Source organism: Microtus oregoni, unplaced genomic scaffold (assembly GCF_018167655.1).
Source record: "Microtus oregoni isolate MIOR12 unplaced genomic scaffold, Mior012 000038F_ref0000394, whole genome shotgun sequence".
Classification (NCBI taxonomy): Eukaryota; Metazoa; Chordata; class Mammalia; order Rodentia; family Cricetidae; genus Microtus; species Microtus oregoni.
Genome location: NW_024543097.1, coordinates 13681600 through 13705728, shown reverse-complemented (window position 1 = coordinate 13705728; position 24129 = coordinate 13681600). Strand labels below are relative to the sequence as shown.

The 24129-nt window shown below is 38.2% G+C and overlaps 1 protein-coding gene across 1 annotated transcript in view; it reads right to left on the bottom strand.

Moving 5' to 3' along the window:
- Positions 1-24129, bottom strand: part of Fbxl17 (F-box and leucine rich repeat protein 17) — a 490002-nt gene that overhangs the window by 327229 nt on the left and 138644 nt on the right. Inside the window, exon 5 of the mRNA XM_041631789.1 lies at positions 3181-3288. Coding sequence (XP_041487723.1) covers positions 3181-3288 — 108 coding nt within the window. The remainder of the gene's footprint in view (positions 1-3180; positions 3289-24129) is intronic.

The following is a 24129-nucleotide window of genomic DNA, read 5'->3' as shown; positions in this document are numbered from 1 at the left end:
AAGACATTTCATAGTTACAAGCGGGTAGAATAAGTAACAAACCCCTACAGTGGCAGAGGCCAGTTCTGCTAGAGAGGAGGTGCTGACACTCAACTCTCACAGGAGCCTCGGTTCTCACCGTACATAACTAGATATTTAAACACAACCCAGTGCACCAGGCTTTCTCAACCTGCCTCTCACTGACCGAATGAACAGGTTTAGCAGTGTTCAAAGGGATGATGTTTGATGTTTAGCAGAATCTCCTGGGTACCAGGCATGGAAACAAGAAACATCACAAAGGAAGTTGAGAGTCAGGTTAAGATGGAGAATGTCAAAGTGGAACTGAACCAAAGTGAACGAGGTAGTAGGATAACAATCTTTTCCATCTAGTCCCAATCTTTTGCCCTCTGGCCCTTCGCTTAAGTTAAAGAAGTCACAATGCTCCAATTTTCTTTACTAATGTATTAATATATTTGACATTTTTTTTGTTTAGCTAAATAACTTAACAGTCTCCCTGGTCCAACAACTTCAAAATCCTTTCATTCTTTAAGGTACAAGAAATTTTCAATCTAAGAATAGATCATTTAATTCAAGTGTGTAGTTTTCTACACATACAGACATTACTGTATAGCAATTTTATGCTATTTGTCTTAATTTTTAAAGTGCAAAGCCATGTGCTAAGAGAAATTTTTAAAAATCATGTAAAAAGTAGACATATTTTAGGTGACTACTTTCAACACTGTATTTTACATGTCCCTAATCATTTCATTAAAAATTACATAGTATAATGATAACAAAGAAAACACAATTTAAGGGGCACTTAGTATATTTAAACAACATTTTGTAAACATTTTAATAACTGGTTAAAAACACTTCAGAAGGCAAAGATTTTAAGTCTAACGCTTGAGTTTTATAAAACTTGACATTCACAGCTTTACAAAATATTTGCATGCTTATAATACAATGCCACCTTATTCTATCTTAGCACAAGAAAGTGACCATCATTATACCACAAGCAACTTTTCATCAAAGTGAATATACTGTTATGGAGAAATGTGCAGGTTCAAACGCTGGGCTAGCTTTGATATGAGTGTAGAAGTTTTCACCTGTTAGCAGGTCACACCAGAAACCCTTGCCTATCAACTTCAGAAGAGCCTCCCCAGCAAAGGAAGCTTTGCACATACATTTACCGCAGCTATTATTTTATCACAGATAATGAATCTTTTAAATACTACTATACCAGAATTTGGGGCCATCTCAAATGCTCAGAGGGTACAGTCATGTGGAAAACTTGTTTTGTCTTTGGTGAGCAAATTTTGAGTGATCATAAAAAATAACACACATGGTCATTATAAGAGTTGTGCCCTATCTATTCATCCATGGTATTTCTAACGACAGCATTAGAAGGGACCAGAAAACACTCACCTCGAGATTTTCAGGTCAAGGTTACAGGGAATGAATAAAAGTATGTGGTTATAGATGGTCTTGGTTATACTAGATGCTTTAGTAGATCGATAACTAAAATTAAGAATACTACCTTTTCCTCTAGTGATAGGCTCCAGTGCTCAGAATCCAGGCAAGTCTGATCTCTTTAAGATACACTGAATAAGAATGGTGACTTGATTTTTTTGAACCAAAGCTTGCAACTAATTTTCTAGCAACTGGCTTAGAGCAGAATTTACTTTGACAGCAATAATGACCATTTACTTCACTCTTACTGTGGTCTTAATACTGAGGAAATCATTTGCCATATATTGCCTTAGCTAAAAAACTAGAAAGTAATTTGCACACTTAAGTTACTAAGTAGCAGAGCCAAGGACCAAAATGGAGCTAACAAAGGAGCCAGGACGAAAACGGAGGTGACGAAAGACTCGGGCATCTACTCACTGCCCCCAGCAGCACAGACTTATGTAATTCAGAAACTTTTGTCCTTTTTCTGGAAGGAAAGCAATGTTACTCACTAAGCTGCAACCTTGAAGAGACCCAAACAGATCAAGCATAAAGAGAGCTGTGATCTTCCCTACTTATTCCAGCACTGTGCTGCCATGTAAGAGCTTTGTGACCATCATGAGAGAAAGCTGAAGGATGAGGCTATCTGCTTTAAGTCAAAAGGGCAATACCAGCACTCCTCTTCTAAGTACAGTGTGGTCAGAGTTAAAAGCTATACAATGCACAAGCCAGGCAGAACACGAGGAAATGTTATAGTAGCCTGCTTGTCTATCGCATGGATATAAGAATTAGCCCTAATGATCACAGGAACAGAAATGAAATGCTATCGCAAAGAAGCTAGTACCATCATCATTTCTAAAATACATGTTTGGTTGTAAGTAAACTCTGAGCTAACAGCAAATTTTCTCATTTCACCTTATACATTCAGATTAATCAATGAAACAGCTAATGCTCCTAGGACACAGTGAGAAAAAGAGTAGTTCACACTCAATGTATCATCTGTGTGCAATGTTTTCAGTTGAAATTTAAGTCAATCTTGTCATGTATCAGTTTCTTTAACTCATGTTTTTATAAGTAAAATGAAAATGTAAAACACAAACTACTTTAAATTAAGGATTCTGTTTCAGAAAAAGGAGGTAGAAAGTTTTCTAAAACTGGTATTTACTTTATCAAACACTAGCCGACTCCTATAGTTATCCAACTATTCCTCATCAACTACATTTAGCAAAACCAGAAAGCCAGGCACAACTGGAAAATGTCCACCAGCACAGCTACTCAGGAAAATGAGGCAGAACCTATGAAGATCCAGAATCAGGTGGATCCAGAACCTATGAAGATCCAGAATTAGGTGGATCCAGAAATTGGGAAGATTCAGAATGAAGTGGATCTAAAACCTGTGAAGATCCAGAATGAGGCAGATCTGGAATCTATGAGGTCAAGAGCAGTCAGACAACAGAGGAAGACACTGCTTCAAAACAGCCAATGAACTGCACACAGGGCAGTGGGTCTGTGACTCCTGCTAGTCAATGGCTAATGCAAGAAGACCGCAAGTTCAAGGATTTCCTGAGCTATATACTGAGTTCCATGCCAATCGTGCTGCAAAATAAAAAGTAAAAAGATGGGTTGGAATATAGATCAGTGTTGGAGTGCCTGCTTAGTAACTGGAGGATGGCTGACAGTGACAATACTATGGCCTGTCACCTTCATAATACTCAAAAACATCAGGAAAATGAATGAAGCTGTGGCGCTTACCTTGGTTAGGTGAATGACTCCTTTGGAAGTAACTGAACAACCCATGAAGCCAACATACTGGAGCTCAGGGCAGTGCTCCGCAAATGCCTTCACTGACTGGTCTGTCACCTGGGGAAGATATGAGAAAGTTACTGAGATGGTATCACAGTGAACTCATGTCTTTTTCACAGCGCTCGTTAATCTTTCCCTTTCCAATGGGTCACTTGAATCAGCACACAAACATGCTGCAATGTCACCTGTGTGACTAAGAATTACTTCCTTGGCCACACATCCCTTATACCCATGTTTCCACACTTCTTTATAGAAACAGAAGATACTGACAAAAGCTACTCTGTAAACAGAGACTGCAATTTCGTTTCCCAATCACCCAGACCCAAATAAACACACAGAAACTACATTAATTACAACATTGTTTGGCCAACAGTTCAGGCATATTCCTAGCTAGCTCTTACATCTTAAATTAACCCATTTATATTAGTTTATATTTTACCACGAGGCTCATGATTTGTTATCTCACACCTTGCTTCGTGGGTGACTACATGGCATCTGCCTGACTCCAACTTCTTTCTCCCTGAATTCAGTTTAGTTTTCCTGCCTAGCTCCATAAGCCAAAGTAGTTTCTTTATTACCCAATGGTAATCAAATGTATTCAGAGCATACAGAGGGGAATTCCACATCACTATTCCACTTCCTGTCCTGTGTCTCTTCCTCTCTCTTCTCTTCACATTTTATGGACACTATTTACATGATATAGAATTCACCCTTTAAAGGTTCAGCTCAGTGATTAGTAATATATTTGTAAAGCTGGGCAGGATCATCAATACCTAATGCCACATAGTCATTCCTACTGTCCTCTCTCTGGATCACATCTTCCAGCTGGGAAACTGTCTCTCCAGCCTTCAAACTTAAGACTTTCACGACCATATGCTCTGCTTGGTCCCCAAAATGCCAACTATAGAGTTTGGAACTCCTCAATCGCAGAATCATGCAAGACTTTCTTGAAAGAAAAAGAGAAAAATCTCCTAATGGTTTTATTTCCCTGGAGAACCTCAGGGAAATATACTGAAATCTTCTGAGAACTCTTTTGCAAACTTACAACGGAAAGGGATAGGACCCCAGGGTCTGTATTTTTAATAAGTCCCAAGTGACTCTCAAGTCATTCAAAATTCAGAGGTCCCAGTGATGCAAAGAACTTACAGTATTAATTCTGGATATTTCTAGCTAGATCTGCTTTAAAAATGAAAGGCAGAATAAAACTATTTCTTCCCAATCATACCTAAAACTTTTCTTCACAGATATAAATTATCTTTCTATAATTACGTGAAATTTTTAAGATTCAACTTATAAAAAAAAAAGTCCAAACACATGGTTATTTTAGGTTTACTTTCTTCATCCAAAATAAAAACATTTTTGTTCGATTTCAGACATCAGTGATAACCACTGTTTCTACATTAGTTTTTAGTTTGGGTGACTGTTTTGTATCTTCTTTACGTTCTACAGACAGCAGGAAACAGAAGTACGTGAATAGCATTAATTCTAAGACAATCACAGGGACATTTCCCTAAAGTAATGAAACCAACAGCATCCATGGCAAGCCTGATAAAAGATTAATTCTGCCTTCAAAAGTAAAGTATGCTTAAGCATATTAATACTGAGGGTGCCATTGATAAATTAAAAATGGACTTGCCTTACACTCAGCTTTCTAAATACATTATGTTAACACGGAATACAAAAGGCACTAAAATCGCTGGAAGCATCAATGAAACACAATCTTTAATTAAAAACCAAAAAGAAAGGGAACGGGGTTAAGAACATGGTCAGTGAGTTAAATGCTCTGCTCAATCTCAGACTAGCATCAAGTCTTTTTTTGAGAAGGTTGGAAAGGAAGAGGAACTTAGATAAGGATAAAGAACACAAGAAAACTCAGGTCCCAAGATCCTCAGTTTTTTTTTTTCATTTCAAATATTGCAGTTTATTATTGAAACTATCCAGATAATCAACAGAGTGAATCTTGCAAAGCTCACCCATTAACATAAATTATGTAATAATACCACAGTTTAGAATACAATTACGGAGGCTTACTTAATTTAATCCTTTCCAAACATCTATATGTTTATTTGTATCTATTATTAAAAATTATCTTACATGACATAATCATTTATCTAATATAATAAAAATAATTAGAATAGAAAACACTTTACAGAAAAAAGTATCTACTATCTTATAAATAAAACATTTATAATTTTAAAATGGCAATTCATATTCAAAGGTTTAAGGATTATGTAGTCAACCACTCAGGTAAAGTAAGTTCTGAAGAAAATTGTATCTGAATTCAATATATACATATTTTCTTATTATAATTAACTATATACATTAGAATCACCATTTACAAAGCATTTACATAGTCTTAGATGTCTGAAGTAACCTAGAGATGATTAAAATATACAGGTAGATATATAAGCTTTATCAGAAATGACCTTATTTTATGTAAAAGACTGAGAAATGAGAAATTTGGCTTTCTTTTTTTTTTCTTTTTTTTAATTATTTATTTTTTTTTATTGAGAAAAGGAAAAAAAGTTTCAGCCTCCTCCCAGCCTCCCATTTCCCTCCCCCTCCTCCCACCCTTCTTCCCCTCCCCCCACTCCTCTCCCACAGATCCTCAGTTTTTAAAGAGAGAGAAAGGAATATTCAAAGTCCATGGTAGGCTTTTCTCTTTTAACTGAAGCCATTAGAATAAGACAGCTTGCAAGGAGCCTCTAACATCAACAGAGCCTGCAAAGGGAGAGCAGAGTGAAGCTCTCCAAGTACAGAAACACTCTGACTGGGTATGTTTGTTTTAGAAGACTAATAAAATAACCTTCAAATGTCAGAGGTGATTGATTCTTCTCCTACAAACAGAAGATCAGTGTCTTAGGGTTTCTATTGTTCCAACAAAACACCGTGACCGAAAAGCATCTTGGGGAGGAAAGGGTTTACTTGGCTTACACTTCCATATTGTTGTTCATGGCTGAAGGAAGTCAGGATAGGAACTCAAACAGGGCAGGGTTCTGGAGGCAGGAGCTGACACAGAGGCCATGGAAGAGTGCTGCTTACTGGCTTGCTCAAACTACTTTCTTACAGAATCCAGGACCACCAGACCAGGAATGGAACCACCCACCAAGGATTAATCCCTCCGTCACTTATCACTAAATGGGAAAATACCTTACAGCTGAATCACATGGAAGCATTTCCTCAGCTGAGGCTCCTTCCTCTCTGATGACTCTAGTTTGTGGTAAGTAGACACACAATAGAAACCCTAAGTAAGATAGTCAGTGAGACACCTGGGGCAGAAGTTCTGTCATAAACCCAAGTAGAGATGATAGGAAGGCAAGTATTAGTGGGTCTCAGCTTCTCTCAGACCCTTGAGTCTAGGTGCCTCACTTTAAATCTCAAGTGAATGTTCCATCCTTTTGTGTGATTATTTTAAGTAACTTTTCTGTATTATGTCTATCTCTAATACAGAGAATAAAAATGGTACTCACTTCACAGAGTAAAATATGAAAGGGCAAAGACAATGCAAGCAGAACACTTTGAATAGTGAGAAATCATAATTTCTCAATAATGGTTAACTAGTATCATCACTCTTGATCATACTTCTGTATTGTGATTCACAACCAGAACTAAGGAGCTGATGGGTTGAAGAAAATAATAATTCAAAACCAGCAGAACTAAAGGATGCTTCTTTATTCCTCCATGCACGCTGGAGATCCCGGTCACTGCCTGGGAGTTCTAGATAACAAGTGGACCTGTGATTGAACAGTGACAGAAACAACTGAAAATCCATTGCTGTCACAGCAGACTCAAAGTGAACTCCTGGTTATCTCTGACAAGAAACCCACACTGTTTTACTTTAAAATAGTCCAAAGCTCAGGTTCTGGTTAAAAAGGTCCAATGGACCTTCAACAAAGTCTGGTTCTTCTGACAAGCTTTATTGTATCATCCTCATCTTGAAACCTGCTTAGACTGCAGAACCTGGGTCCTACTAACTATGTACTCAATCCCAATAAGCACTTAGTCGAATCTTCAGGTGACTGTCATGTACCTTACAGCTTAAGGAAAACTGCCCAAAGGATGAAGATTCTCTTTGGGGCTTAGAAGACACAAACCTAAATAGCTATATCCTAACCCAAATAATATGGTGGATTTTGAAATCAAATATTGAGGTACATTTTCCCCCCATTTTAAAATTAAACTCGGCATGAAAACACTGAGAAACTTACTTACAATGTATCATTGTGCTGAATAAATGCACTTTGTTTTAAGTGATAAAGAAGTATAACTGAGTATAGTTCCTATCATTTTAACAATATAATACCATCATGCAACCAATCCCCTTTGCTCTTTTGTGACCACATCAGTGAAGCACTGCTCCACACCCAGACTCTGACAAGTACTGCAACACTTTCCTATCTTTATACCTTCAGCTTATCTAGAAACCTTCCTATAACTATGAAACCACCATAAGTAGCGTTTTGTGTCATTCTTTCCCTTGTAAAATGTTTTGGAGACTTATCCATGTGTGCATATACATCTATATTTTGGCAGAACTGTTACTGCTGTACACAATTCCAGTATATACAATACATCTGACCAGGTAATAAGTACGTGAAATCTTTCTAATTTAGGAGTTTGAATGGTGCTCCTTATATACAAGTCTTTGTATGGAACTATATTTTTAGTTCTTTTGAATAAATGTCTATGAGTAGAACTGATAAATGAAATCAGTATAAGTCTATATCAGTTAAAGAATTAAATTGTCTTACTAAATTGAAGGAGATTTTACATATTCTAAATTCAAATCATTTCCTAAGCTATGCCTTGTCTTTTCATTTTCTTAATGTTGGTATCTCTAGTATCCAAGTTCATTATGTTCTCTGCATTAATATTTATGTCTGGTGTGCAGTAAGGATAAGGATTCACGTTTAATGTAAGTATGTCCAATTCTCTCAGCATCTTTGTCAAAATCACATTACATCACTAAGGAATTTTACGTTTCCAACCTGTGATTCATTTATTTGGAGAAGACAGACTATGGAAAATCAAGGTGGAGAGTGGGAATTAGTATACAAACACAAACACGACTCTACATTGTGGAAGAATAAAGTCAGTCTGCAAATCAGATGCTGAGGTTTGAGTCAAAGCTATTGTGAAAACAAGGGGGAAGACGCCAGATTCAGCAAGATTCACATAACATAGGTAGAACATGACTGGCCTCCTTTGCCGGACATGCTAATCAAACAAGCTAAATTTGAAAAGGACATGGGTTCATGCAGTCTCCATCAGGAAGTCCTACTGCTAAGAATGACTGCTGTGCCCTCTTCAGTGAAGAGGAACATGATAATAAACTTCTACAAAGACACTGGCAGGGCTTCATTTCAGAACCCTACAGGGACTTTGTGATATGAGATTCCCTCTGTATGCTGTGAATACCACTGGTTAACAAAGAAGCTGCTTTGGGCCTACTGCAGTGCAGAATAGGGCAAGGCAGGAAATCCAAGCAGATAGAGGAGGAGAGAATAGGTGGAGTCAGAGAAGCCATGTAGCCACAGCAGGAGACAGAGGCACTGGAATCTTGCCAGTAAACCACGAGGCTCATGGTAGAATATAAAATAACAGAAATGGTTTAAGATGTAAGAGCTAGCTCGAAATACACTAAAGCTATTAACCAAACAGTACTGCTAATAATACAGCTTCTGTGTGCCTATTTCAGGTCTGGGCGGCCAGAAATGAACAAGCAGCCTCCGCCAACAACTTTGTTAACTGCTAACTTAAAGGAAAAGGGAAGCTGAATGTGGCAGTAAATTATAAAACAAACAACAAATGCAGAAAGTGCACTCTGAGGAAGGGACTTTTATCGAAAAAGGCTTAAAATCATAAAAAGGGGGAAAGTGGGGTGGAGAAGCCTTTAGAGAAATTTTATGATTGTAAATAAAGAGATCCAACTTGCTCTCATTTCAGACTTGATAGCTTAATGTTTTCTTACATCATAGAGAACTGTCCTAACCAAAGTAAGATAAATTCATGCAGTAAGGTATAACAAACTGTGCTGGCATTCTTTTTGAGTCATTACATATCTGGCAAGAAGAGCAACCTATAGCTGCATTAGTAACGTTTCCAAAGTGACTTTGGAAAAGAGTGGGTTCCAAAGGCCCACCATGGTAAGACAGCAGGCAGCAGGCATGGCAGCATGTGTAGAAAGCTGAGGTGTCACATCTTCAACAGAACAAACTGGACATGAGGCTTTGAACTCTCAAGCCGACACCCAGTGCAAACAAGGCTGCACCTCCTAAATCTCTCCAAAATGTACTACCAACCAGGAACCAAATGCTCCAACACCTGAGCATACGAGTCTCGTACAAACCACCAGAAGTATTAACTCTCAAAGAGTGGAATAATCTTTAGAGATTTGTTGCGGGAGGTCCTCCCACTCCTCCAGCCAATAGCCGCTGAGATACCAGCCCATTGGGGCGTGGTCTCTCTCCCTTTAAAAAAGCGGCCACTTCCCTCTCCTCTCTGTCTTCACTTCCTGCTCCGCTGGCGACTAGACTCCCTTCCTGGTTGCGCAGAGGGCTGAGGGTGATCTGTAAGTTTTTTCGCCTTTAAATAAATACCACCCTATTAATCATAATTCCAAACAGGTGTTGCACTGTTTGTGACTTACGTCTTCAGAGATTTATATATAGCTGACAATGAGCTACTCTGCAAAATCCTAATTGAGGGCACCAAATAGTAAAACAGCATTTCTTGCCCTTGATATAAAAACTGAAAGAAAAAAAAATACGACTTAGGAGACCTCCTCCTCCAATTTCAGTCCATATACACAGTTCTGGAAGCTGACCTAATTATAATTATTGAATCAATCTAAACCAAGTAACATGAGAGAATCAAACTACATGTTAATATTGAATACTAATACTGAACATGGCCTTCAGAATATATTGGGATCATCTCTGCACATTCTACTGCACCCGATGAAATCCAAGATATACCATCCCCCCTCCTCTGAACATCTTCAACAGCCTACATATAGGACTCCATACTGTAACTCATGACCCTACCAACCTAACCTTTACACATCAAGCCACAGTGACTTTTCAAAACCACAAATCAAATCAATCCATCTGCCACGGAGAATCTTCCAATGACACCAATTATTCTTAGAATAAAATCCTCCCTATCTCATCTACCTCATTTTAACCCGATATTCTATCTCTGTGCCTATATGGATATATCACATCTATACCATTCACTAGTCTACCCCCATGAATGTCTTCAATCCCAGCACTCAAGCAAGCAGATCTCTGAGCTTGAGGCCAGCCTGGACTGTTGGCAGAGGCTGCTTATTAGTTTCCCGGCCGCCCAGAATTGAAATAACCATACAGAAACTATATTGATTGCAATACTGTTTGGCCAATAGCTTAAGTGTATTTCTGGCTAATTCTAATATCTTAAATATACCCATTTCTATTAATTTGTGTATCACCACATGGCTGTGGCTTACCAGGTAAAGGTCTGTCCAGCATTCGGCATCTGTCTCTGGCGGGGCTACATAGCTTCTCCCTGATCCCACCATCTCTCTAGATAGATAGGTAGATAGGTAGATAGGTAGATAGGTAGGTAGGTAGATAGATAGATAGATAGATAGATAGATAGATAGATAGATAGATCGAACTTCCAGCCTGGCTATACTCTGCTAAGCCAGTTGGCCTTATTAACATCCTTATTCATTAACCAATAAAAGCAAAAGCAACACATAGAAGGACTTCCCACACCAATGGACTACAGTATGAGTTCCAGGACAGGTAGAGAGAAAAAAAATGTCTTGAAACTTCCCCCAAAAAGAAAATGATTCTATAAATAATTTAATAGAAGTAGATTTCTTTTGAGCCACAAATAAGAGCATGGTCTTTCCTGACATAAGATGTCAGGCAGGTACTATTCTGTATGTCATGAACAGGACAAATGACTGAACCCACAGAGCTTGTGACCCAGAAGGGGAAAAACACTAAGCATTCATTTCCAGAGTGGTATTTCCACTGAGCTAAGATCACAATTTTCAGTAGTCAGTAATTCGGTGATTTCTTCATATCCCATAATTATGCAGAAAGAAACAAGAACGTGACTAAAAATCATACGCAATGTTCTGCTCAAACATTTTAAGTCTTAATTATACAAATGGTAACACTTCAGAGACAAGCTACCATAAGTGTCACTTTTCCACAGCATGAAAATTAAAGACCTTTGACTATATTTCCTAATACAATTTTAAAATTAACACTATGCAATTATTTCATCAAGCAAATAAAAAATGGTGAAATTTTACCTTTTAGTCTCATTTAAAATTTGGACTAAATGAAGATTCTATGATGATATGCAAGATATTCGTCAGTATTGCTCTAGGATAGGGTCATTTCAGGTTCCCAATCCTCAGCTGCCCAAGGAACTAACTGGGAACCTCATCTTGGGCACTTGGGAGCCCCTCTAGGGTCAAGTCTCTTGCCCACCCTAAACTGGCTCCCTTAACTAAGAATTGTGGTTCCGTGCTCCCCTATCCACCTTTCCTTTATCCCAATTCTCCTGTTTCCCCAGGTCCCCCCTCCTTCCCTTCTACCTTTTCTCTCCCTATCTCCCCTTACCCCCATCCCACCCCACCCCCAAGATCCCATTTTCTCCCCGGCAATTTGGTCTACTTCCCTTAGCCAAGAGGATAACTGTATGTTTTTCCTTGGGTTCACCTTCTGTTGCGGGGTTGGTGAAGATCTTCTCCCAGTCAGTAGGTTGCCTTTGTGTCTTAGTGACAATGCCCTTTGCTTTACAGAAGCTTCTTCTGGTGATGGATAGAGATAAAGACAGAGACCCACACAGGAGCACTGGACTGAGCTCCCAAGGTCCCAATGAGGAGCAGAAGGAGGGAGAACATGAGCAAAGAAGTCGGGACCACGAGGCATGCATCCACCCACTGAGACAGTGGAGCTGATCTCCTGGGAGCTCACCAAGGCCAGCTAAACTGTGACCGAAAAAGCATGGGATAAAACCGGACTCTCTGAACATGGCGAACAATGAGGGCTGATGAGACACCAAGGACAATGGCACGGGGTTTTGATCCTACTTAATGTGCTGGCTTTGTGGGAGCCTAGCCAGTTTGGATGTTCACCTACCTAGATATGGACGGAGTGGGGAGGACCTAGGACTTACCACAGGCAGGGAACCCGGACTGCTCTGTGAACTGGAGAGGGAGGGGGAGAGGAGTGGGGGGAGGGGGAGAAGGGTGGGAGGAGGGAGAGAAGGGTGGGAGGAGGGGGAGGGAAATGGGAGGCTGGGAGGAGGTGGAAACTTGGGTTTTTTTTTGTTTATGTTTTTTTTTCTTCTTTTCTCAATTAAAAAAAAATAAAAAAAATAAAAATAAATAAATAAATAAAATTTGGACTAAGCAAAAGTAAACAAAACCACAAATGCACCTCCATATGCTAATCTTCTAATTTTGGTAATTATTAGTTTGTATGCAATGCTATTTCACACATAGGCCTCATACATGTACAAAATAACATAGTAATCTTTTCATATCTCTTTATAGTGATACTACTTTGGCAACAACATCCATGTGAAATAATATGACCTATGTACAATTTGAATGGGAACAATCTAACAGTGACCAATAAATCTCATTTAAAACTTACAAAAATTAAAAAATAGACCCTTAACAAGGGCACTGGAATTCAAAGCGAATCATTTACTAAAAGTTTAGAATCGCATTAGTGTTTAATGAAAATCTTATTGTTCATCTGACCTTTCATATTTTAACTCATCCTATCTTATTAATTGTTAATCTCTCTACTGAAAAGTTGGGATAGCTGACTTTTAAAAGTCTATAAATCCCATGATAAAGAATTATAAAAAATGAAGAGACTAGTCTCTTTCTAATGGTGTAGGTATCTATCTGTCTGTCCTGATTTTAAAAATCTTTAAGTGTAACCACTTTCTTTCAATTTGATAAGTATTTTCGACTAATACTGTTTTTTGTTTTGTTTTGTTTTCTGTTTTTCAAGACAGGGTTTCTCTATAGCTTTGGAACTCACTCTATAGACCAGGTTGGCCTTGAACTCTCAGAGATCCACCTCTCTCTGCCTCCTGAGCTGGGACTAGAGGTGTGTACCACCACCATCCAGAGACTAATAGTGTTTTACTTAATCAAAAGTTAATACTTGTATAATATAAATGAAATAGAAAGTTAGACTATTCTGGGTGTGTTCCTACTTTAACTTGTGAAATGGGCATTCTAAGATATAATCTATGAGGGGCTGGAGAGATGGCTCAGCGGTTAAGAGCATTGCCTGCTCTTCCAAAGGTCCTGAGTTCAATTCCTAGCAACCACATGGTGGCTGACAACCATCTGTAATGAGGTCTGGACAGAATATTGTATGCATAATAAATAAATAAATATTTAAAAAAAAGATATAATCTATGAATACAACTGTAAGGTACATACAGCAGGAAGAATCACAAATACTTGAAAGCAGGCATGTACATTAGCTTTGGAGATCAAAAGGCAGGTAAAAGTTCCATTTGATATGAATGAGCAAAGAGTTCAAGTACCTGCAAGTAATTCTGTGGTTTATCACAGGAACATGCTTTAATTATATGAAAACAAAGGACTCTTTTTCTATTCTGTAAAATGTTATTTCATTTTTAAATAAACCTTTAAGTTAACAGATACATTCAGAGAACTCATTTAAAAAAGAAAAAAAGAAAAAATTCATGAGCATGACTGAACGTTAAACTAAATCTGCCATGGAGATCACTTACAAAGCTAGGTTTTTTGTAAGAAAACAGGAAATGTGGTATAAAAAACTTGAACTCTGCATCAGCCATCTTTGAATGGTGCTTCTTCCTAAAACATAGAAGGAAGGAAAGAGCACAGAGAGCGAAGCTGTCTAAATGGCAGCAGCACTAACAAGTACTTCTGTAGGGATGCTCAAAGCCATACAGCAAATGGTTCCCTTCTTGTCTGTCCTCCTCCCCTGGCCTCTGCCTCGGACCTCTTCTCCTCTCCACCTTCCCTTACCCTTTCGCCTTCCTGCTTCCTTCTGTCACCTATGTCCTTCCCAGAGCTTAGTGATTCCACATGTTCCTTGCAATCCTTCTGCCCCCTATACCACTCTTCTTTTGCTGTTTATGAAATGGAAAGAAAGCCTTTTAAAAAATGTTATGTTATTAATTTAAAATATTAGATGTTTACAATAAAGTTTTAGTTATGAATAGATAAAATAGTGACAAACCTACTTATCTCAAAAAGAAATTTAAGATTATATAATTTTGCGACATTATTGGAATCAGACTGCCTAGGTTATAATCCAGCCCTAACTCTTTCTAACTATGGAAGCTTAAAGAAGTTATTCTGTATTTGGGGGTGAGGGGGATGTAAAGCTGAGACACAAACCCAGAGGGATCTCAGTATACAAGATCCTCCAGGAAGCACACCACTGCTCAGTGTGCAGACACTCACTCCCTTTCCCAGATCCAGGATATGGTATTTTAGACATTATTATACAAAGCTACCTTACTCCTATAATTTGTACTCAGGAGAACATATATAAGCAGTTAATAAGAAGGGTATGCTATATAATGCCATACCCTCTCCCATGTTAGTAAATATAGAAACGTCAACCACTTTTTGTTCTATACTCAGTCTGCATTTATACATAAGGGGAGTGGGGTGATATGTATAATCGCAGTTAATAAAATTAATAAAGAGCAATTTTAACTATATGAAACAAAAAAGCATGTACTTTTCCATAATGCACGGAAAAGCCCCAAAAGAGGCTGTCTAGTGACTTTAAACACAGGCCTCCAGGAATAAAAATGACAAATTTTCTTATTTCTGAGGGAATCATGCAAGGCAAGTTTTCAGTAACGTGTTCAATTTACATGTATGAAAAGATGATCGAAATGTACAATATTTCATAACAGCAAAGAGCATACCCAACTCAGGAAGTCCGACATGAAATATCAAAGGGAAAGCACAGAAGCACAACCTTCAAGAATCATCTGAGCTGAGAAAATGTTTAGAATAGACTTTAATATTTTAGCAGGTAAAGGTGCTGCCCAGGATGGACAAAATCTAGGCGAGGTATAAAGCCCTAATAATCTACGTTTTAATCATAAATGAAAGGCAATAATCACTTGCTTAAAAAAATAATACACACAATCTGGTGTGTGAATATAGAACATTTCTTACATATTCATGTTAACATTCTTTAAACAAGAAAACCCATCATCAAAAACAAAATTTAAATTAGGTTATTCATTTTTCATCATGTCAGACAAATACATTCACAGCTCACTAAAAGTTCTTCCGTACATTTTAAACAGCTTATAAAATCTCACCTACTTTAAGTAAGGTGTCAACAATAAGGAGAGAGAGGGTAAGTCTGCCATTTAGCCCAAACCAGTATGATATACACCCTCCCTCCTACAAGGAAGCCAATTATAGAAAGCAGAGGAAAAAAAAAAAAAAGGATTGTGCAAGCTTCTCACATTTTACAATTAGAGACCCAGAAAGGACAAAGCTCATGATATCCGTGTCTCTGGACTGTGAGGCAAGTATGTATAGCTTCTTTCTGAGACAGGGCTCCCAAGCACAGGCCCAACAGACAGTCAGCACTCCATAAACAGCGAAAATGCAAAGGAATTAATCGGTCCAGGCAAAGCAGTCAATGGAAACAGGGTATCACAGAAGCCAAACCCACTAATGCAATTCAGAATTAGTGCCATTAAGAAGAAGTGAAGATCTGAGTGCCTGCTTGTCAGGCATAATACTAGATTATGTTTATTTATACAACAGTGCATCAGTCTTTAAGAACTATATACACTTTCTTTGACTCAGAAGTGCATTTAGGGATTCCTATGAAGTATGCTAAGCAAGGCAGTAGAGAGATTTGCACATCACAATACTCACTGCAATATGACTTACAGTAACAATACTTTAAAACAGGACATGGCCAAACAATGGTGCATGTGGCCAAAAAGCTATTTACTAAAAATATTTATTAAAGTCCGAAAACAGATGCAAACTAAAATGGAATTAAATGGTGTATAAATATGATTCTATCCATTGGTATCCACACATAGTGAATAACTCTGGTGGAATATTAAAAAATCTCTTCACAGAGGAGTTACATAATTACCTTACCTTCCTGTTTGCCTTCTGCTTTGTTCCACAGAACTCTACTATAGTGCTTAATGTCTGCTTCCATTCTGGAGGTTCTGGATTTGAACCAAGAACCTCACACAGAAAAGCAAACACTATAATTAAGGCAAATATTCGGCTCTCTTCTGACATTTCATTTTAGGCAAAGCCTCAACTCTCTTTTCCCAGGATGGCCTTGAACTCACTCTAGCTCAGAAAGGCCTTCAATTTGTAATCCCAATTCAGCTTCAAAGAATACATGAATACACACTTGCATCAACTTGTAATCCTGATTCAGCCTCAAAATAGACATGAATAGACACTTGTATCAGCTTTTGCACTCACAGTCACAGAAAACAAAAAAAAGAAAAAAAATGCATGGCAGGAAATATTTTCAAATTTATCTCCTCTTGTAGCCTGACTAATTTCTATCAAACCTTAGAAAATAAACAAAATAAAATTGAAATGTTTTATAAATTAAAAGATTATTCAGCTTCTAAATATTAAATAAAACTCAGTATCATGTTATTACCTGGTCTTTATTCTTTAAAAAAAAAAAAGGTGGGTGGCGCACACCTTTAATCCCAGCACTCACGAGGTAGACAGAGGCAGATCTCTGAGTTCAAGGCCATCCTGGTCTACAAGAGCTAGTTTCCAGGAGAGGATCCAAAACTACAGAGGAACCCTGTCCCCTGCTCAATAAAACTGAAAAATTGGGGGAGGGCTTCTATAAACCACAGGGAAAGAACATTATTACAAAGCAATACACATGAAATCTGATTCAGCAGGCTATATCAGGCCAAAAGAAAAAAAGAAACCCACATACATTTTTAAAAGTCTGCTTTTATTTCATATATATTGAAAGTTTTTTGGTGTGGGATTCTACTCTGTATGTTGGGAATACCATTGGTTAATAAAGAAGCTGCTTTGGCCTATGACAGAGCAGAATAGAGCTAGGCATGGAAAACTAAACTGAATGCTGGGAGAAAGATGGAGTCAGTAAGAAGCCATGTAGCTGCCACAAGAGACAGATGCTTCTGCGGGAGCCCACTGAAGTTTGCCAGAAGGTCATGACCTCATAGTGATGCACAGATTAATGGAGATGGGTTAATTTAGGATATAAGACCTAACTAAAAATATGCTTAAGCTATCAGTCAAATAATATGGCAAATGATATAGTTACTGTGTGATTATTTCTGGAATCTGGGCAGCCAGGAAACAAATGAGTAGCCTCTGCCTACAGTTTTTCTTAAAAATTAAGGAATAAGAACAATACCATACTGAATTAATTTGCTAGTTTAAAATAAAAATATGAATGTGGATACAAACCACAGTCATCTAGTTAGAACCTATTATTAAAAGGCATTTTTGGGTGTCTGAATATGAGACACTGAACTGAGGGGCTCACCTGGGAACTTGTCAAGCTTCCTCAATGACATGGTAAGAATAGGCTTGAACTACACAGCTGCTCATTCATGCCCAGGCTGAAGATAATGCACATCAGATATTCCCCAGACTTACTGATATCAATTTAGTGACCTACTCAGGGAGCTAAATTCCCTGTTAGCCTGCCTCCTGGAAATCACATCTCTAAATTCCTTCCACAGTCATTTCTAAGGTGCCACCTTACTCCTGCTCAGCGCCCATCTTTTGGTTGGATCCTCTACTCGCTCTGGCTGAAGAATACCCCTATCTGCAACACCAAAGCCACTTGATGTCTTTTCATGTCTCCAATGTCATGGTATGATATCCTACAGCAACCAGAGCCTCCAAACTTTTAATGCCAGAGTGCTTCAAATGTGTATGCCCAGGCCTTCCTACTACTACTACTTCCTAGTCTGCCCTAGACTTCACCTGAAACCCAAAGCCTGTGGGCCAACCACTCACAAATGCCTGTCGCTCTTACATACATTCTTTTTTTTTCAGTTCTAACCACAAAAAATTAAAAATCAAGCAATGGAATTAAAGACAAGGGCCAAGGAATAGACAGTATCTTCAACTTGTACTTGTTTTCTTTAAAAATAAAATAAATCTTTAAAAAATAATCAATAACCAAAATGGAAGTCACTGGTTCTCAACCTTCCTAATGCTGCAACCCTTTAATACAGTTTCTCATATTGTGTGACCCCAACCATAAAATTATTTTCTTTACTACTTCATAACTGCAATTTTGCTACTTTTATGAATTGCAATATAAATATCTCTGTTTTTCAATGGGTCTTGGATGACCCCTGTTGAAGGGTCTGTCAAACCCCAGAGGGTCATGACCCACAGGCTGAGAACAGAACAATGAAAGCAATTCAGGGGGAAAAAATCTGCAGACTTTAAGACAGAGAATCAAACATAGCCCTGGACACATATGGCGCTGTAGCAGAGGCTGTCATATCCTTGCCAAGAGTATTTTAGAATGAATACAGGAACTAAATCGATATTTAAAGAAACAACAGCAGAATTTTTCCAATTTGATGAATGATATGAATCTGCAAATTAAGATCAGTAGTTCCCAAAAAGAGAGACTCATAGAAATACACATAAAGATACCACATAATGAGGTCCCTAATACTAAAACAAAAACATCCTGAAAGCAGTAAGACTTCTCTGCAAATTAAAAAGATAATTTGAATGGCATTTTTATCAGCACCATAAGAGTAGGGCAATACTTTTAAATCCTTTGAAAGTATTAAAGAAATTTAAATTTTCAAGCCAAAACTCTAAATTTAGCAAAAAAACATACTTCAGGGATGAATATGAAATTAATTTCTCAGCCAGTCAGCCTGCCTACCAGAAGAGAACAAGAAGGGACATTCTTAACACAGGAAAGGACAAGAAAGGCTCTTGTGAAAACTCAGAAGGAGCAAGAGGAAATATAGGGCGATGGATAGATAACACAATGGGATTCAGTTCTACCTGCAAGTTTTCTAAAATACCTTTGGAACAAGTAAGACAAGAGCAAGATAAGACACACAAAGCCACAAACATGCTTTGTAAATGTAGCGCTGGCATTTGGGTGGTAGTCAAAGCTCCCTTTCTTAGTTCCTTTTTTTTTTCTTTTCAACCAGCAGTAGATAAACAAAGCAATGATGCCTTGGCCCAGAAACCTTTCCAACGCCTCTGACCGTGCACTATATGAATTAGGTCTAAGTATACCCTTTATCCCACTACAGCTTTAATAGGAGGGACACTTCTGTACCTTGTATAGGGTGGATAAAGGAGCAACTGAGAATGCATCTGGCTAAAGCCACTCTGCCCGTGAATTCTAATCATGAAGCAAGAAGTGGTTAAGAAGAAAGTTCTTCATCATCTGGCCAAATACAAGTGAACAAACTGCCCTCTTCTGTGTCAACGTGTTTATAAACACACAGCTGTAGTAGTGCTGCATCAATCACCATGCAGACATCATAGTAAGTCCACCACCTACCACCACTGACAGGACCTAGACTTACAGAGTAAGTAGCCTCTCCGCGCTTCCTGAGTGTAGACTCAGGCATGTTATCTCCTCTAGCTTCAGTTCACAGTCCACGATCCAAACATGACGCCATGAGGAACGGTGAGAATAAGAGAAATGTGATCTTAGTCTCATGGGCATGCTACCTGGAGCCTGCGAGAAACCATTAGACATTTTACTAATAAAATGCAAATGCAGAGAACACCCCAATGGAAACCACTGCATTAGGGGGAAGAAACATCTTTCTTACACCCACAAGTAAACAACACGAGTGAAGGCACTGCACAACTGCGAAGAGGAGCGAGCTGGCATTTCCCCGCCGCATTTACAAAGCATGTTTTTGGCATGCAAGCAAAAATGACATTATTTTTTAAGAACTCTTTCATATCCAAGAGTCCATATAAATCTCTTCAAAGGTTTTTTTAAGGTTTAAAAGCCAGGGAATTTGGATGTTTCAGCACCATTAAGGCTAACCTTGGCACTGCAACTGCTACCAATCATTTTTTTTTCCTTTTAGAAAGAATGCATAATTTTGATGAATGCTATTGCAAATTACACACTGGAAACATAATTTTTCATCTGAATGGGGCCAATGTCTCTTGGCACGCTTGTCACCATCACAATATAACTGCTAATCTTCAGATATAGTTATTAACAACTTCAAAAAAGCATTCCGAAGACCAATTCTCCTTTTAAGGTCAATGATTGCCAGTTAATGACCAATTGGCTCGAACCACTGCTGTCCTGACCTTTACATCATGTTTTAAAATACAAGACAATAAATAACTATTAATAATGACCTATTTTGAAAAATGGTTTTCAGTGACCATCTATGCTCGCTGAAAACATAACTGCTTTGTGTTCATATAATCACTCAGTCAATTGCTGATGTTCGCTTGTTTTCTCTTTGCAGCTGGTGGTGTCTGATCATTAAAATGGAAATAAGGGTGGAAGGTGAGAAGCCTGAAAATCTGAGATGAGCTCTGTTGGCTCTAAACGGTGTATTACTGGTGAAACGTACTGGGGTAGATAACAGGGCACTAAAAGGTACAAGATGAAAACTAAAGGCCATCATCTTCATTCCCAAGGACCCCAAAATGTCCCGGGCAGAGGCTTTCACACAGTATATTCATCTTTTTAGTTTCCTTCTGATTTCTATGCAACAGATTTGTACTCAACGTGTTTGAAACTGGATCTTCACTCACAGTATCTCAAGTCCCAGCCACAGAGGCACGCACAGTTTATCTCATTTACTTAATAGCTGCAACAGTATTCTAATCTGAAAATAGGAATTTAATTACTCCTTTATTGAGGCATAGCTCAGTCATCTATATTTATGTGTTTATTTTGTTCTTATATTGCAAGCAATGCTCCTGTGGACATCCTAGTAAACATCTCTTGGGGAAAGTATACCAGGTAATTACAGTAATTCTCTGTATCTGACTTGTGTAAGAGGACACTGGCTTTTTAGTGACAGATTTTGTTAGACTATGACTGGAGTGACTAAGACTCCTTGGCAATACCCAGAACTATGTACAGGGAAACATACATCAAAAAAGCTCACACATGAAGCATTTCTTTGCTGACAACAGGGTAAAACTCCGATATCTTCCCTCAGAAACAGTGTTTTTAAATTTACTCTGCTGTTCCTATTTAGTTACCATAGGAAAATCAAGTTTGGCTGATTTACGCAGGGACTGGCTCACAACAGCTACAAACTTAACAGCTGTCTGCAGTCAATGACTCACATACCATTAGGAGACTGAACTGTGGGGCAGACAGACTGTGTTATTATGACAGACTCTAATGCTGCTTTTCACAAGCCACGAGATCCCTGAAACTGAGCCAAAAGAAGCTGGCAACACCACAGAGCAAGCGAGTCGCACAACATGAGCACAGCATGGAGACAGTCTCCTACGGGTACAATCACAAACAGTTTTCTATGGTGTTCTACTAATATACATATCTCCACATTCAAGAAAGTTTTTGTAAAACTGAACAATTCTATCTATATCTTCTTATGTTTTATGGGCTTTTCTTCATATATCTGTGTTGCAAACCCTTCTATAATCAACATTTATCTTCTTGTCTGGCATTATATGAATGAAATATAAGCATATTTTCATACAGTATATTTTACAAAGTTGCATCGAATGGCTCTAACCTTGCATCTGTTTGAACACACCTAGAGCATCCTCTATAAAATATGCATGTGTGCATACACCCAGAAAGTGTAACTATGAAGGTTAGGTCCTGGAGAGGACAAAGAGGACAAGCTATTCAAACACACGCTGTCATGGGCACTTAAGACAGTGACGTGCAGTAGGTATCTGAGTTTCCTTCTCCATAACTATGAACCCTCCTCCCTAAGACCCCTCTCACTCTTGTTATTTATCAGGACAAATTGTTGTGACATCAAATATAAAACTGGCTTGGGTCGCATGTACTACAACTGAGCTCATGCTGCTGATTTGTGACTACAGAACATCCAAAGTGCAGAAATCAAAAGAGCAATAGGTTTGTTAAATACTATACTATGTTGATAAGAATAAATTGATAAACCAGAATACTAAAAAAAACCCATTATTTATTTTCTCTATAGTATTTCTAAGACACAAAATTAATAAAACCAAATACAAGCATAGTAATATATTTACCGTGGATACGGCAGCCAATTATTTTCTGAAAGCTGATATTGTACATATATATGCCTGAGGATTTAGCAGCACTTAAATATATTCTACCATGCAGAGAAAAACACATGATGCATACATAAGACCATGCCTGACTTTAACTCAAAGGTTAAAAGTCACATAAACCACACTAGAACAGAAGAGAATTTTATAGGCATAAGCTGTCCCACTCACAGAAAACGAAGAATTATTTCATCAATTAAAAACTCTCAAATTATTGTTGTGTATGGCAAATCTGCACTCAGACAGAATAGAAAGGCATGGAAAATTAGAAGACTATGGGTACAGAAAGGAAGCCTTCACTCTAGAGTCTGGATGAAGCTCTTGCCAGCTGAGTCAAAAGATCCAGCACAATTAAGAAAATGTACTGTAAAGATTCCTGATATAGAGTCAATCTTCCTTTAACACAGAGATATTTCAAATAAGAATGGCAACATAGCAATGAACCATGCTTGAGCCCTAAGCACATACTGCCTTGTTTCTTTCCCAAATGCGAACCTGTAATTTTCTTTTCCTATAATTTGAATCTAAAAAACAAGCTATAACTGTTTATGGGGTTGGGGACATGGCAGTGTCTTAACTTCTTTGAGCAACCCCTTGTGATCTATATTTTCCCTTCTCTGTTGCAACCCTAACCATCGCATCCCAGGAATCATCCAATGATCTCACTTATCAGATTTAGAAAAAAAAAAGTTCCTTTGCAACACTTTGATATGTAATCAGAATCCACCAAAATAGCATATTTGGCTGCTATAAGAATGTAACGTGACTTTCTCTTGAAAAACCCACACCCACACTTGGGTAGGAACTATTCTTTTCTCCACAGTGTCTCTTTTATTAACTGCACACTTAAGTCTGTTAAAATTTCCTCTTAATGAACTCCAACTCTGCCTACACCCACTCCTGAATTTACTCCTGAAAGTGTCAGAAGGACTATCAAGAATTTGGCTTCACTTGAATGAAGCTCTCTGGAAACTCTGGAGGATGCTCAGAGGGCAGCGCTGAGCTGTGCCACTGGCAACTGACAGGATCACCACCAGAGGAATCCAGCACAGTTACTTTAAAAAAAAGACATAAAAGGGTGAGTGTGTCTTCTGAGGCCATGCTTATATACAGTCCCTGCATTTATAGAAAGAGGGGCTCTATCAACAACCTGAGAGAATGAGCTTGGCAAGCACAGCAGATCACCTAATCAACAGAGTACTCTGGGGGAGGGGGGACCGTCTAACTTTGGCTGCATGATCAAAGGAACTGTAAAGTTAAGTGTAGAGAATCTTTTCCAAGTTGTCCCAGGACATTTTCCTTTTAAATCTGGCTACATTAATTCTAGGAAGGGTTTAGCTTTCCCTGTTTTGTTTAAAATACCCAATCTGTGCCTCTGCAAGTGTTCTGAGAGTGAAGTTCTGGTGTTTACATATATATATAAAAAAAAAAAACACGCCCTCTAAAAACTGTCTCCAGATGATCCAAACCTGCTAAATCTACTACTTTAAATTTTCATATTTATTATTACCATGTGTTTAAGGGCATGCACACCAACTGAGCATGTGGGGGACATGTCACAGCACACAACTTGGTTAAATCAG